Raw genomic sequence first — 16538 nt, forward strand, 5'->3', positions numbered from 1 at the left:
ACCAAACACCTGACAGAAACAACTTAGAATGAAGAGGTCTGTTTTGGCGTGAGCATCCCAGGGTCACGGTGACCTAGAGCAGCAGGACGTCACCAGCCCCTCAGTCTGTGGTAGCAGGTGGCAGCAATGCCTGGAGCTCCTCAAACGGTGGCTGGGCCTGCAGAGAGCAGCGCAGGCCTCAGCCTTCCAGGCCCCGTCCCTAGGGATCTGTCTCTACCAGCTACCATCCTCAGTTCTCAGGCTCCAGGACAGTGTCAGCTGCTGGGGACATAGGAGGGGGGCTGGGGAGCTGGGGAGTGGGGGTGGGGCTTTACATTCTACAAGTAGCCAGGTAAGCAAGTGGGAGTGTCAGCAAAGGCAGTTGCAGGAGAAGGAGGAGTGGTCTGGCTTGGTGTTCCAGGCCTATAATCCCAGCACTCAGGAGGAGCAGGCAGCACAGCCAACTGGAGCCCAGCCTGAGCTCAGGGAGATGCTGTTTAAGGGTCTGGGGAGACGGCCAGGTAAGAGCGCCTGCCCTTGCAGAGGACTTGAGCTCAGTTCCTGACACCCATATCAAGGGACTCAGACCCACCTGTGCCTGCTGCCTTAGGGAACCCGACACCTCCTGCTGGTTTCTGAGGGCACCTGCCCTACTTACTTACGTGCGTGTATCTACACACACACACACACACACACAATTTTTAAAATGTTTTTAAAAGCCTTTTTAAAAGTACAGTAACATTTGGCAAGATGGTGTATTTCGTAGAGGTGCTTGCTGCCAAGACTGACAGTCTGAGTTCAGCCAACACCCAGGTAATAGAGAACCGATTATTTTAGGCAGCCCTCTGACTGTATTCCTTTCCCAAATACATGAATGTAATTAAATTTTTCCAATGAATAAAACAAGTTTAAAAAGCAGTGTATCACAATGACGGGAAACAGAGCTCTGGAGATGCGTCAGATTCCAATCCAAGCTCCGCTGGGTTATCTCAGGCACACTGCTCTCTGGGTGTCACTTACCTCGTTTGGAAATCGTAATCAACAAGCGTTTTGGAACCATGAGCTACAGAGGATAAGACAAGATGATATGTTTAAAGCATGGAGGCTGGAGAAATGGCTCGTCTCTTAAGAACACTGGCTGCCCTTGCAGAGGACGAGGGCTCCGTTTTTCAGTGCCCACAAGTTGGCTCACAAGCGTTTGTAAGTCTAGATGTGACGCCCTCTTATGGCCTCTTTGGATACTGCAACATGTGGTACATAACATTCTGGCACGGGCAAACAATCACGTTAAAACACAAATTGGCTGGGTGTGGTGCTGCACACCTTTAGTCCCAGGTGTGCAGGCAGGAAGATCTCTGTGAGTCCGAGGCCAGCCTGGTCTACAGAGTGAGTTCCAGGACAGCCAGGGCTACACAGAGAAACCCTGTCTCGAAACAAACAAATACTAAAATATAAATAAATCTTCAAGGCCTGGAGTCTGGCACATTGGAAAGCGCAGCGTGGGAACTATCGGTCTCAAAACTCTCATCTTCATTGTCACCATCTTCATGAAGTGTCCGCAATCCTATAGGACCCAAAGCTGGGCCACCCTAAGCCTAGTCTACAAAGCTCTGTCACACGCCATTGAGGATTTTGGTACTATAAGGAATAAATTTCCAAATTCTAACTCAAAGAAGAACAACAAAACCTTTTGCACACACACGTATGTATATATGTGTATATGTATATATATGTGTGTGTGTATATATATATAATGCCAAAATATTCAATGGCAGATACTCTGTACGAAATTGTTGTCTTTCTGCAAGGCAGAGCGCAATGCCTTGGGGCTTGAAACCCAGATCTATTTTTACAGCTCTCACACAGCCAAGCCATGGTGCTTCACGTCTGCAGTCCCTGCCCTTGGGAGGCAGAAGCAGGGAGATGGAGTTCAGCTCCCAGCATCCCCACTGGGTGGCTCACAACTGCCTACAGCCCCAGCTCCAGGCCATCCAGTGGGCTCTGGGTGCACCTGCACTTACATGCACGTACCCACACAGACACACAAGCGTGCACATAATTAAAAATAAAAGTAAATCCTCGAAAGGAAAAAGGAAGGGGGGGAGGGGACCTGTATACCCATAGTAAAATTTCACATGAATTCTTACTGCTTCTGGAAAGCATTCAGCAACAATGATTGCCGCCATTGTTAACATATTAATTATGTAAGCCAAGCGAACGGCAGTGGATGAATTCTCCAAGGCCAATTAACTAATCATTGTGTGTGCATGCAGCCTTTGGAAGGAATGCCCCCATTCACTCACTCACAATTGACAGTCTGCTTGCCTAAACTTATCCTGTACATTTAGAAAAAAAAAAAAAATTGTGGGTTCCCGTCTGCCCAGGGGATTTTTTTTTTTATTACTTGTTTATGAAAACAGCAAGTTGCACAAGAGCCTTGCTAGCTTTTTTTTTTCCCCAAACGATTTCGTAGTTTCCTGGTAACCATTCAGTCATCTCTTTCAACACCCTGACATGACATAAAGCTGAGGCTGAACCACCCGCTCACCACACAAGACACACACTTGCCTTGAGCCTTGGCTAGGTGAGGAGCTCGGGGCGGACTAACCAGATTCACTCATGAGCAAGCAGAACCATCTTCTGGTGATCAACGGCAAGAACTGCTGTGTATTCAGGGATGAAAACATTGCCAAAGTCTTGCCGCCGGTGCTGGGGCTGGAGTTTGTGTTCGGACTCCTGGGCAATGGCCTTGCCCTCTGGATTTTCTGTTTCCATCTCAAGTCCTGGAAATCCAGCCGGATTTTCTTGTTCAACTTGGCTGTGGCTGACTTTCTCCTGATTATCTGCTTGCCCTTCCTGATGGACAACTATGTCCAAAGATGGGACTGGAGGTTTGGAGACATCCCCTGCCGTCTGATGCTCTTCATGCTGGCCATGAACCGACAGGGCAGCATCATCTTCCTCACTGTGGTGGCTGTGGACCGGTACTTTCGGGTAGTCCATCCCCACCACTCCCTCAACAAGATCTCCAACCGGACAGCAGCCATCATCTCTTGCTTCTTGTGGGGCGTCACCATCGGCCTGACTGTCCACCTCCTGTACACGAACATGATGACCAAAAACGGCAATGCCAATCTGTGTAGCAGCTTCAGCATCTGTTACACCTTCAGGTGGCATGACGCGATGTTCCTTCTGGAATTCTTCTTGCCCCTGGGCATCATTGTGTTCTGCTCGGCCAGAATCATCTGGAGCCTACGGCAGAGACAAATGGACAGACACGCCAAGATCAAGAGGGCTATCAACTTCATCCTGGTGGTGGCCATCGTCTTCATCATCTGCTTCCTGCCCAGCGTGGCCGTGCGGATCCGCATCTTCTGGCTCCTCTACAAGCACAACGTGCGGAAGTGTGAGATCTACTCCTCGGTGGACCTGGCCTTCTTCACCACGCTCAGCTTTACCTACATGAACAGCATGCTGGACCCGGTGGTCTACTACTTCTCCAGCCCATCTTTCCCCAACTTCTTCGCCACATGCATCAATCGCTGCCTTCGAAAGAAAACAATGGGTGAAGCAGATAACAACCGGAGCACAAGCGTGGAGCTCACGGGGGACCCCAGCACCACCAGAAGCATTCCAGGGGCGTTAATGGCCGACACCGGGGAGCCATGCAGTCCCTCTTATCTGGCCTCCAGGTCTCATTAAGTCCCTATACCAAGAAGGGAGATTGCCACTCAGGCCTAAGCTCTCTGGAGAGACGATTTGGCCGTTGCACAGAGTAACATCATCAGACTTGGCTTACACGTTCTTGGAACTTCCAGATTCAGAGAATCGGATTTAGAGAAACAGCGTGGTGCAGTGAGCGGCTTGGTTGCAAGATGCGGGTGGCCGTAGAAATCTCAGAGGAACAGAAAGCAGTTTCCAGACGGCAGAAACCTCTTAGCCTCCCAAGCCTACAGAGCTAAGGAGTCCTGCAGAGTCTGAGCCCAGACAGGTCCATCCGCACCTGTCTATGGCTGGCTAGTGTCCTTCCTCAGGCGGCTCAAAGCCTCAGATGCTCTTTCACCCCTAGGGTCCTACCTAGCCTGTCGGTGGGACCCTGTGAGGACAAGGAGAGCCAAGAACCTGGAGAGGATCTCTGCCCAGGTGTCACTGAAAAGCCAGTGGGTCACTTGTGTCCCCGGGGAACCGATTTACTTTTCAGGCAATCTTTAGCAGGAATCGAGGAGGTGGGGAGATCTGATTGTTCTCTGAGTCTCCAATGATGGTAAGAAGGGGACAGCCCTGGGAGGGACTGAACTAACAGTGTTGGGAGGGAATCAAACAAATCAGCAAGAAATTCAGCTGAGCAGTTCAAAGGCTTCAGAAAAAGCAGCTGCTTCCCTCCTCTGCCAGCTTTTCTTATTAAAGGGGCTTTAAATGTGTCCACAGGTGAAGGGGGCAGGGGAGTTCCTCCCAGTTCATCGCTTGTGTTTCTGTACTTATCATCTACCATTTCAATAAATTTCGACAGGAGGCAGCCTGCTGTGTCATTCGTCTGGGTTAGGGTTCACAGAAACGGTCTTCTAGGACCTGTCTGGGTTATGAACTGCATCCTAGCAGAAAAACCCGGTGTGCTGCAAAGCACGGGAGGGCACGGAGCTCCGTCATGGGGCCACTCAGGGGACGTGTGGCGAATATGGGAGGCAGCTGTTACAGAGTTTGCCGAGGAGCTTTCCCCCTCACAGTTTGGTGGGCGTTGCTATAAATAGCTGTATATTAAACAAATAAAATAAAACAATCAGACTGGAGTGGGATTTTTTTCTCCACCCCCAAGAAGGGGAAGATGAGCTTCCTGAGGAATGGTTTCAGTTCGTAGTTCAGAGACGGAAAGGAGATGTACAGGTTTGAGTCTGCCAGTTGAGAAACAAGTTTCTGATGTCTTTTCATTACCAGTTTCTGTCCCTCCTTGATTCTTTGGCAAGATGAGACTCACTTTTCCCTCCTGAGCTGGATGCAGATTAAGAATTCAGACGCTCAGATTTCTCAGCCCTGGGTGGACAGATGGAAGGTCTTGAGTTAAAAAGTTTGCAGTTTACTGTCCATTACAGTCAGCTCCTAGAGGTAGGAATTTAAAAGCAGGGGCTGCCTTCTGGCAGATGACAGACAGGAGCCCGGAGCTGAGCAGGATTTCCCCAGTCTGGACGCATGAGTCACAGGGACCCTGCTGGTGAAACTCCTGGTCCTCCCGCGCTTGAAGTCAGCGGCTTCCATCCATTCGTCCATTTTTTACGTGTGCCAGACACAGTTCTGGGTGGTGGTGACACAGCCAGGGGCAAGGTGGATAGATGGTCTTCTTCTCATTGACCTCACATTTAAGACGGGGGCCGGACAGTAATGAAGGAAAGACATGGATGAAACACTTATTGTTGTGAAAACAGTCAAGCATGGCAGTGGGCAGGACTGGGGTGGGGATGGCTGGGCAGGCCTCCAGGAGGAAGTGACATTGAGTTGAGCCAGGAGTAACAAGACGGAGCAAGCTATGAAAAACTCTAGGCTCAGGAGGGGAGGGGCGTAAGTGCGAAGATCCTGAGGTGACCAAGAGCTTGATGGGTGTGAGTCAGTCCTCCTAAGGACTTGCCTAAATAAAGAACCCTAAACTGAGCGGCTTAAAACAATAGAAATTTGTTTTGTCAATCTGGGGAGGTGTTGGCTGGGTTTGGCTCCAGCATAGGCTCTGCCGGAGAGTAAGCTCTAACCTCTGTGGCTACAGGCAATCCTTCTGCAACTTGGCTTGTTGAGACAGCGCTCTAATCCCTGCCTGCCAGGATTACAGGCAAGTGTGTACCACCATGCCCAGTTTATGTGGTGCGAGGGCTCAGATCCAGGACTTCCTACATGTCAGACAAGCACCCTACCCACATTTGCAAATATTGTGCTATTTATTGAAGGGATTTGAGCATCCTCAGATCTTGGCACTGTGGGCATCCTGGAAGCCAGTGTATGAATGCATGTGTGTGTTGGTGCAGAGGACAACTCTGTGGAGTCAGCTCTCTCCCCCAGCTTAACTGGTCTGGAGAATCAAACTCAGCTCAGTTTGCAGCCAATGCTTTTACCCTCGGAGCCATCTGACTGGCCCCCAGTAACCCAGATTACGGGAATTTATGTGTTTTCTTTTACGTCCTCTAAATCTATCTTGTAGCTGCTTTCTTTACTTTGGGGGCGGGGCAGTTCTAGGGGCCACACATTCCAATGACTGAACTATGTAAGGAGAGACTTCCTTTTAGTTAGTCCCAACAACCTCTTCCAAACATGGACAGATCATCCCCTAAGGCCAGAACCAGAAACCAGGGGTTCAAAACTATGCCCATTTCTGATGTCAGGAGCTGTCCTCCCTTCCAGATTTATTACCCCTAACCCGGCCCTAGGGCCTTTTGTAGACTGGGGGACTCTGAATGACATCCAGCATTCGAACAACAACACATCCTGGCCCTTCAGCTGTGGCTCAGTTTAAACACTTCCTGAGCATGATCTGCTGCTGCACTGGACTCACTGTTGATAATCATCAGCTGCCCGAACAGATGACCTATCCAGGGGCCTCTGACCCTTTGCCCCTGCCTTTTCTTCTGTAATCAGTGATTTAGCTAAGGAACTGGTTCTTCTAGGTCCCTCAGACACTGGCAGTGTTTGGCAAAGTCCTAGCAATTTACCACTTACTGACAGCAAGTGGTTTGGGTCATCTTCAGCTTGCCCATCTTTTGCTTCAGACTGGTGATGTTTTCACACTGGTACAATGCTGTTCCTATAGAAGTGTGTAGTCTACTTGGGAGGCTGAGCAAGAAGGACAGCTCAAGCCTGGGCACTCTGGGCCAGTCTGATCAACACAGGAAGACCTTGTCTCAAAGCAAACACAAAAGCAAAGGGGAGAGGGCATGGCTCAGTTGTTAAAGTGCCTGCAGCTCCGAGTTGGGTGTGTTGGTGTGCATCTTAAATCTCAGCACCTGGGAGGCTGGATCTCTAGGAATTTGAGGCCAGCCTGGTCTACACAGAGAGTTCCAGGCCAGCCAACACTACACATAGCATGACATAGTCACAAAACAAAAACAGAAACAAAGAAACGAATAAAAGAACAAAACAAAACCCCAAACTAACACCCCCCCCAAACCCAAATCAAACCAAACCAAATAAAACAAAAAGGCACAGCAGCACGCACATGTAACCCTAGGGTTGAGAAGGCAAAGACAGGGCATCACTGGAGCTTACTGGTCACTTGGCCTAGCAAAACTGATAGCTCCAGGTTCAAGAAAAGATTTTGTATTTAAAAAAAAAAAAAAAAAAAAAAAAAGGCTATTGAAGAAGCCTCATTCCATCAACCCCTAGCCTTCATATACACTTGTAGTAGCAGTTTTGGTGTCTTTAAAACCTGTTATGTTATTATAAACATGTTTTTGTTTTATTCCCAGGTGTGGGATATGGGGCTGATTCACACTGTCCACAGCAGCAGACTATTTGCCTTGTGCGGGCTCCGAGAGGGGCTCTTTGCCAGCTGCAGGATAGTTTAATTCTGAGCACTCTGGGGAAGGGAATCAATGCCAGAGCCCAGAGAGAGGAAGGGGGCTTCGAGAAAGAAGGCTTCTGGTGCTTCCTCCCACCTCCAACCCTGCTGCTCCTGGTTGCTGTCGTTGCAGTTTGACAAGAAGGAGTTGGAGATATCCTGAAACGGAGGTTGGACTTGCCCTCAAGGAACCCAAAGACCCTGACCAGCAGGAAGTAGCTAAAGAGAACTACAGCCCCTCTCCCCACTAAGCTTGTTTCTCTCCTACCTGGCGTTGGAAGGGACTGGGGTGGAGAAGGGAGGCAGAGGCGTAAGAAATGTAAATAAGAGTTTTAAAATATACACCAACATACACTTCCATTTATTTTTTTGTTATAGTAATAGGAAAATAGTGTTTTCTTTTTTATAACGACTTAATGCAAGGGTCCTTGTGCTACAAATAACTGAGTAACCACGTCCTCCCAGTTGAAACATCACCTTGGGAGGGAAGGGGAGATGCCCAAGGCACTCACAAGAAAATGACAGCTCCAGAGGGCCATCCTGGGGATCTAGAAGCAGCAAGCTCTTGCTGTGGAGGGGAGTCTCTTCAGTGGAACTGCCTCCAAGTTGTGCTTGGAATCCCAGAGGTACAGTGCTGTGAGCTGTTGCTCACGCTGGGGTGGATTTTCCAGGGATGCAGCTGTCTTTTATTCAGCCATGTTCCTGAGAGTAACCTCAGTAAACTCAGTGGCTCACTGAGCTCAGCTTGAGAAGATTTAGAATTGTTTTGTTGTCCGTCCAAGAAATGCCTGCTTACCTCAGATAGGATACCTTATCTCAGGAAACTAATGCAACTTCAAATTAACTTACACAAGAAATTAAAAGTAAAGGGGAAGGCTGTGTGAGGGGAAACTAAGGAAATTAAACCAGGGTGGATGTGGTAGCACCTATCTGTAGCTTCAGCCCTTGGAGGGGTCAGGCAGGAGGATCATGAGTTCAAGATCTTCCTGGACTCCACAGTGTATTCAGGGCTACATGATGAGTCCCTATTTAAAGAAAAATAAACTTGGCTTGGGCAACTCCAGGTCAGTACAGGGACCTTAGCCATAAATGAGACTCCATACACATCAGTCGAGTCAGATTTTCACACAGGAGAAACCTCTGACCCCAAACCACTGCTTAGAGAATATTACCAAGCGGACAGCATTGTGGCTCGGCAAGCGCCAGCCTGGCAGCCTGAGTTCACCGCCCTAGAACCCACATAAAGGAGCCGGTGGTGTGCCTCTGTAGCTGCAACACCCCTGCAGCGAGATGGGAGGCCGAGAGGGGCACCGGCCAGTCAGCCTGGAGCAAGAGACATGTCAGAAACAGGAGCAAGCCTTCTTCAACGCGCTGGAGGGAGAGCAGTGACTCCCTGGGGGCCGTCCCAGACATGCGCCATCACACTCATGTGCCCACACACCCGCTCTCACATCATATACAACAATTAATTTAAAAAATTTTAAAATACGTTACAAAGACTGCACTGCCCACGCACAGGAGTGTATGTGTTTCTGTGTATTTTTATTTGCACATTTATTTATTGTGGTATGGGAAATCCATCCTAGTGGTTCAGGCGGTACGAGGCAAGTGCTCTAGCACTGGGCTACATTCCTGGTCCTCATTTTTATATTTCCATCAGGGACTGTAGGGGACACGCCTCCTCCCTGCCGGCATACTCAAGCTGGGGTCCTGGGGGTCATGGTAGGGGCAAGGCATACTGGGCAAGGTCCTATGATCTGCAAGGGGCATAGCAGTGGTTGGTGGTCCTGGTGGTCCCTGAGATGCCCCCAGTGTAGCGGCTGAGTGGTGACCGAGCGCTAGGGAGGCAGCAGACACTAAAGGCGCAACCAGCTTTCTTAGAAGAGTGAAATATTTCCGGGCCATCTTGCTCTTTCAGCTGCATCGTAAACCACGTTTTACAAACTAGTCTGCGTACAAAGATATGCTCTCTGCCAGGTGTTGTTCGGCTCAGGTTTCAGGGAATGCTCCACTTCACCAGCAAGCCTGGGCTCTGGGCCAAGCCCATCTCAGCTCTCTGCAAAAATTTGCCATGTCAGCCACATTACAAAGCTGTTCCTACCAATCACATCCAGCAGCCTTTGGGAGCAATTTACATCATCCAGCCCAAACCCATCCGCCTGTGAACTTCTAGGCATGTAGTCCAGAGCCTAGAGAAGGCCTTCCCAGAGAACGGAGGTCTTTGTAGCGTTAAATATTGCTCAATAAACTTGGAAGTAAAGAAGGGACCAGAGACAGTTCAGTCAGTAAAATGTTTGCCACACAAGAATGTGGATCCAAGCTTGGTTACTAGAACTCACCCAAAAAGCTGGGCATGGTGGCACCCACTTATAATCTCAGTGCTAGGGAGGCGAAGACAGGCAGATCCGTGGGGTTTGCTGGCCAGCCAGACTTGCCCACTTGTCCAGCTGCAAGCCAAGAGAGAGACCGTGCCTCAGAAGACAAGGTGGGGACTGGCGAGATGGCTCAGCAGGTGAAGGTGTGTGCCGCTAAGCTGGAAGCCCTGGGTTCACACTCTAGAACCCTCAGAATGGAAGGAGAGAACCAATCGCTACCAGCTGCCCTCTGACCTGTGCCACTCATGTCCCCTTCACACACACAGAGACAGAGAAAGAGAGGCAGAGAGGGAGGGAGAATACATAAATGCACACATGGACTACATAAATGTATTTTAAAAATTAAAATCAACAAGATGGATGACTCCAAGCTTGAACTCTGGCTTTCACACATGCACACACACACATACATTGTCACCCACACACGCAACCACCTGAATACTCACCAAGACAGACAGACAGACACAGACAGACAGAAGTTCTGTCCCTTCCTTGTCTTCGATGGCCAAAGGAATATGACTATTTCATAATCAGAGCTACACTCTCTTTGGACCCAACTGTAACATTTGGCTGCACTCTGTCTCTTCAGGGAAAAGGGGGGCTGGAGTGAGGCATTGCAAACTTCAGGGCCTGACCTAAGGTCCACAGTCCCATGGCCCTGTGTGAGGAAAGGGAGGCCCTTCTGGGCTCTCAACAAATATTGATCTGCCGGGAGCCCTGACCACACCCAGGTGTGGGTTGACACTGGAAACAGCACCTGACATCCTCAAGGCAAGTCGGCAAAGAAGAGAAACAAATTCTGTTGGTGTTACCAGGTTGAAAAGTACCTGGTTTCTTCTCAGCATTTGCAGAACATGTGACATTTGGGTGGTGGCAAAACAGCTTTGATGAAGTGACACGAAGGACAGGTTCTACAGGGGAGGGCTCTCACTCGGTGCAGTCGTTGGATCAGTGGGTTATCTGTAGCAGCTGAGATCTGCTCACCAGTATCTGGCAGGTAGACCCTGTGCTCTGCTCACTCAGACACTTCCGCTCCATCCTACATGGATGATTTCCTGCATGGATGACAGCTGGCAGCCATCCTTCTGCCTCTGCCTCTGCCTCCAGAACACTTTTTGGGATTCCAAGTGTGGGCCACCATGCGGGGCCCTGCCTTACTTTCACGACACCGTAATCAACATTGTCAGAAACAACTCTGGAGAGGAGAGATTTGTCTTGGCTTGTGATTTGAAAGCATTTCAGTTCATTTTGGTGGGACACATGTGTTCACTGAGATGGCCGTGTGGTGGCGGTGGGTGTTTATGTACCATGGTGTCAGGAAGCAGAGAGCCAGGCAGGAAGAGGGCAGGCATAATACCCTCCCCCGAAGTGAATGACTGACTTCTGCTGCCAGCTGGGCCCCACATCCTAAAGGTGACACAGCCTCCCCACATAGTGTCACCACCGTGAAACAAGCACTAAATGCTTGAGCCATCAGGATCGAGGTCAGATTCAGGCCAGCACACTCTTAACTGTGAGGAGAGAAATGTCCCTCATTGCAGCAGCCTAGGCTGGACTGCTCTGCATCAAAGCCCCTGGCTGATGGAGATGCGATCTGATTTTCAGCCTTCTGTGGGGACTGGCTAGTGGTTCTGGGGTGGAAGGCCATATGCGTTTGCTTAAAAATGATTTCTCAGCTATAAATCTGAATAGAATTTGACAAAAGGCCTGGCTATGCTGGACACAGAGAAATTCAGCATCGGAAAAAGCAGGGTTACAGTAGAGACACATTGACTTTTCATAGCAAACCTACCTCAAGTGCTTCCTCTCTCTCCCCATCTGCCTTGTTTGATGGTAAAATCAATCACAAAGATCAATTAAAATACAACTTCTAAAATAATAATAATTAAAAAAAACTTGCCTGGCAAGATGGCTCAGTGAGCAAGGTACTTGCCGCCATCCATGATGAAATGTGTTGAATCCCAGACCCACATGGTGGAAAAGACAATGGACCCTTGCAAGTTGTCCTCGGACCTCAATGTACAAACAGACTCAAATAGATATTTTTTAAATTAAAAGAAAGAAAGAAAGAAAGAAAGAAAGAAAGAAAGAAAGAAAGAAAGAAAGAAAGAAAGAAAGAAAGCCAGGTGGTAGTGGTTCATACCTTTAATCCCATCACTCAGGAGGCACAGGCAGGCTGATCTCTGTGAGTTCAAGTCCAGCTTGGTCTACATAGCAAATTCTAGGATAGCCAGGGCTACGCAGAGAAACCCTGTCTTGAGGGGGGAAAAAAATCTAAGCAGGTTTGTATCAGACTCTTGCAAAAGAGAAGGATTTCAGATGGAAATCCTGACCGTTTCTGTCAGGGAAACGATGCAAACTGCCATCTGTCAGCCAAGCCCTAGAGAACAGTGTGGGAAGTGGATGTCTCTCAGGGCCCACGAGGGAATGTGGGGGAAAGGAAGAAGAGAAAGTGAGAAGAGAAAGTGCTGGGAAGTTCCCATTTTACTGGGGCGAAGGAGAAAGGAAGACGACACCATGAGAAACGCACATTCACCGCTGCCGCTGCTTTCTACCAGGGCTTCTCAGGCCCTGGAACGTCCTGGGTGATGAGTGAAAAAGGCTGTGTCCTCTTCCTTTGTAGCTAAGGTTGTCCTTCGGCACCACCCGCCAGCCTCAGCTTCTGAGTGCCACTGTATGCATGAAGGGTATTGAAAAACTTGCAGGAGCCAGTTGTTTGGTTCTACCGTGAGGCTGGCTGCGGAACCAGCCGTGCCTGTGTGATGGCGCCCCGTGAAAACCCTGACAGGCAGTGCTCGGGGTGGCTTCCCGGTCAGCAAACACTGGAGGACTGGGCAGGGGAGGAACCCACAGAGGTCACGTGAGGTTCAAGCAGGTCTCTCACCTCATGTGTTACACCACACGGCTCTTCTATCTGAAAATCTTAAGTGTTCCTTATTTTTAATTTTTTTTTTTGCATCAAAGTACGCAGTCTCTGAAGGTTCTAGAAAAGCAGTCTGATTTATACGTAACTGGCATGTGAACTGCACCACCTTGGGCTCTAGGTAGCTGAGCGGTTACTAAGAAGAAACTCACCCTAGAGTGTGGGCTCCAAGATTGCGTGATTCCTTTTCACCCGAAAACTCCCCCGACGGTCTCCAAGATTATTATTCTAACAATCTACCGTAAATGTCCTTTCAAAAACCCTCTGGGTTGAGCAGTGGTAGCGCATGCCTTTAGCCCCAGCACTCAGGAAGCAGAGGCAGGTGGATCTCTGAATTCAAGTCCAGCCTGGACTACAGAGCGAGTCACAGAGAAACCTGTCTGGTAAGAACAGAAACAAAAACAAAAAGTCATCCTTGGCTACATAGTGAGTTGGAGGACAGCCCAGGCTACTTAAGAACCTGTCTCAAAAGAAGCAAACACAAACAATAAATGTAGCCGAAGTGTCTTCCTGTGAGCCTTTCTAGAACAGTGGTTCTCAGCATCTAATGAAGTGACCCTCTAAAACAATTCTTCATGTTGTGGTGACCCCAATCATACGGGTCATGACCCATAGGCTGAGAACCATTGTTTTAGTCATGGAAGAGCAGCCAGTGTCGTAACCGCTGAGCCATATCTCCAGTGCCCTAGTAAGCCACAAGGAAAGGACTAGAATTTTCCCCACCTTAAATTCCAGCATGCAGGAGGCAGATTTCTGTGAGCTTGAGGCTAGCCTGGTCTACATAGCAAGTTCCAGGCCAGAGCTGCATAATGAACCCCACACTCGGCTTGGGGCCAGTATTTTTTAGAACTTCCCAGGCTCCCAAACGTTAGGTCCTCAGGCCCCTTCTGGGCTGCCTGGCACAGTGCCTAGAACTTGGAGGCAGTTCTAGAAAGGCTGGCTCCTGTCTCCAAAGCTGGGTGACCTTTCCCTCCTCGTTAAAGGTTCTTAGTGCATTTGCTTCTTTTTTCTCTTCTTAAAATGTCCGTTTCTCTTCTGGGCGGGAGAGATGGCTCAGGGGTTAGGAGTGCAGACTGCCCTCGCAGAGAGCCTGAGTTGTGCTCCCAGCATCCACACAACCTCTGATGACCTCTTCTGGACTCCAAAAGCGCTGGTATTAAAGGCCTGCCTCACTTCCACCCTCTTCTGGCCCCCAAGAACATCTGCACTCACGTGTACATACCCACACAGCCTCAAACATTATTAAAAAGAAAATAAATCCTTTAAAAGAATTGGTGTGTGGGGGGATGGAAAGATGGCTCAGTGGTTTAGAGCAGTCCTTTCTCTTTTGTTTTGTTTTGGTTTTTGTGTTTTTGAGACAGGGTTTCTCTGTATAGCCCTGGGTATCCTGGAACTCTCTCTGTAGACTAGGCTAGCCTTGAACTCCTAGAGATCCACCTGCCTCTTGCCTCCCAAGTGCTGGGATTAAAGTCGTGTGCCACCATTGCCAGGTTCAATTAAATGTTTAAGCTATCTTTTATACGCTTCTATGGAAAAATATGTGTTTGCCGCTTGCGGTTTGTTCTTGTGATTATATACAGCTTGAACTCATGAGAACTTTACTCAGAATTGTCCGAGGCCCTGGATAAAGTTAATCATGGCATGAGACTTTAGCCTTCTTTGGTTACTCTGGAACTTTAGTTAGAGACGTAAGCTAATGTGGTGCTGGGAACGGAACCCAGGTCCCCTGCAAAAGCAATGGATGTTCTTAACCACTAACCCATCTCTCCAGCCCTTTGAGGAATTGTTTGAGTAAGAGACACGGCCTATTTGAAAGCCCACAGAGAGCTGTCTCCCTGGCACAACTCCTGATATCACCCAGGAGTTACCAAGAGCTTAGTAACCTGTCAAGATTTGATGTCAGGCCCCTCTCACTGAGAAGCTGATCCACACACGTGGCTATGTCTTACTTTCTGTGACTCTCTCTTCGGGAAGCCACAGCCTTGATTCTCACTCTCTTCTCGGGGCCCCTCTTCTTCTGAACCCCTGTGCTTAAGCTTGAATTAAAATGTCTTGGCTGGTGAGATGGCTCAGGGAGGGAAGGAGCCAGGTCTGACGACCTCACAGGGCTGAGACTCACATGGTACAAGGAGATAACGGACTCCATTAGTTGTCCTCTGGCCCTTGTATGTGTGTCAGAAAATGAACACATGCACACACTCAAGTAAGTAAATAAATGTAATAGGAAAAAATTAAAGAAAATGAAAAATGCACTATTTATGAAGCAACAGGACTTCCTTTGTATTGGAAGAGACGATGTCGTGAAAGAGAAGGAAGCGATATCACTTTAAAACAAGTCTCGATGACTAATTTTTTTCCAGTGTCCTTTATATAGACCTCATTAGCATTTTAAGCAAAAAACGGCTGCATGACACATAGCTCCTACTATATTTTATACCTCAAAAAAGGGAAGTGGTAATTCACAAAACTTTCCTCCCTGCTTCCTGCCCCATGACTGCACCTGCCTGCCTGGTGCTGTGGTCATATGGCAGCCATGTGTCCAGGAAAAGTTTCATCATCAGCCCCTGGGTGCAGAGATGTGCCTTTCCTCTCTTTCAGTGACTGGAGGCCACCCGGAATACACAAATGATAGTTCCATGGTTTAAATTTACCATGTCAAAAATAACATCTCTGCACATGGGCTGGTGTGCCTCAGTGGTAACCTGTTGGCACAGCATGCATGAAGCCAGGGGTTCTGCCCCCATGGCTGCCAAAAACAAACCAACAACCACCACAACAAAAAGAACTGTTCGGTGTAGTGTTTCATCAGGAGCCATTTTCTTAGGAAGCTATTTTTCTTGTACCTCAATTGAGTGAGATTCATGGTGATATTTTTCTGTCTTAATTTTCACTCATAGGCTTGCAGGGAAAGGGGACCGTGTCTGATAGAATAAAATAAAGACATGTATGACCAAGGCTGTAAGATAGTGAGAAGACAGTGGGCAGTGGTGGCACACGCCTTTGACCCCAGCACCTGGGAGGCAGAGGCAGGCAGATCTCTGCGAGTTCAAGGCCTACTCCTTTGAGGGTGGGCTTTGAGCATTTGTAGGCGTGGCCTACGTCAGGGTACTGTCTTCCTTATGCTTGCCTTTGAAGAGATGCTTTCTCAGCCCTGCCTGTCACCCACAGCCATGCCCGTAGCCTGCTGCCATGCCCGTCACTCGCCACCACGCCTGCCGCCTGCCCTCACGCCTCTTAGCTGCTGCTCCACCTTCCTACCGCGACGGACGGCTATTCTTCTGGAACTGCAAGTCACCCCGAACTTTCTTTTGTAAGTTTCTTTTATTCATGGTGTTTTGTCATGGCAGCAAAAAAGCAACAAATGTACCCTGTCTCAAAAAAACAAAAAATAAAGCAATGAAAAAACGAGACAGCGAAAAAGAAGAGTGTCGTGTTGGTGTGTTTTGGGGTTGCTGTTTACCGAGGGGTAGCCTGTAGTTTCCATTCTAAAGATAGAACCCGGAAGCTGATTGCCGTGGCACACCTTTAATCCCAGCACTCCGGAGGCTGAGCTCAAGGACAGCCTGCTCTACAGAAGGAGTTTTGCTGTTACACAGAGAAACTCAGTCTAAAAACCTAAACAAACAAAAAGAACAACAGGAATTTGTTCTTCATCCAGTTCTGGAAGCCAAGTGTTAGGGTTTGAACCTTAAGGCTCCTCATCTGATGGAGGAGATACTTTGAAGGTCAG

The 16538-nt window shown here is 48.7% G+C and overlaps 1 protein-coding gene and 1 long non-coding RNA gene across 3 annotated transcripts; one reads left to right on the plus strand and one right to left on the minus strand.

Annotated features, from left to right (window-relative positions):
* Window positions 1-2506: 2506 nt before the first annotated feature.
* On the plus strand, window positions 2507-4491 carry LOC110558036 (hydroxycarboxylic acid receptor 2-like). Its single transcript, XM_021652741.2, is given in 2 exon segments — window positions 2507-3675; window positions 3678-4491. Coding segments are annotated over 2 exon segments (1158 nt in total). The 5' UTR covers window positions 2507-2598; the 3' UTR covers window positions 3759-4491.
* Window positions 4492-9037: 4546 nt separating this feature from the next.
* On the minus strand, window positions 9038-12569 carry LOC132653691 (uncharacterized). Of its 2 annotated transcripts, none has more exons than XR_009591487.1 (3): window positions 12029-12569; window positions 9850-9957; window positions 9038-9566 (listed from the first exon to the last, which is right to left on the minus strand). It is a non-coding gene; the product is annotated as an uncharacterized LOC132653691 (long non-coding RNA). The 2 variants fall into 2 exon arrangements; XR_009591488.1 differs by lacking the exon at window positions 12029-12569 and adding an exon at window positions 10713-11756.
* Window positions 12570-16538: the final 3969 nt, after the last annotated feature.

The sequence above is a fragment of the Meriones unguiculatus genome, chromosome 4 (assembly GCF_030254825.1).
Source record: "Meriones unguiculatus strain TT.TT164.6M chromosome 4, Bangor_MerUng_6.1, whole genome shotgun sequence".
Lineage (NCBI taxonomy): Eukaryota > Metazoa > Chordata > Mammalia > Rodentia > Muridae > Meriones > Meriones unguiculatus.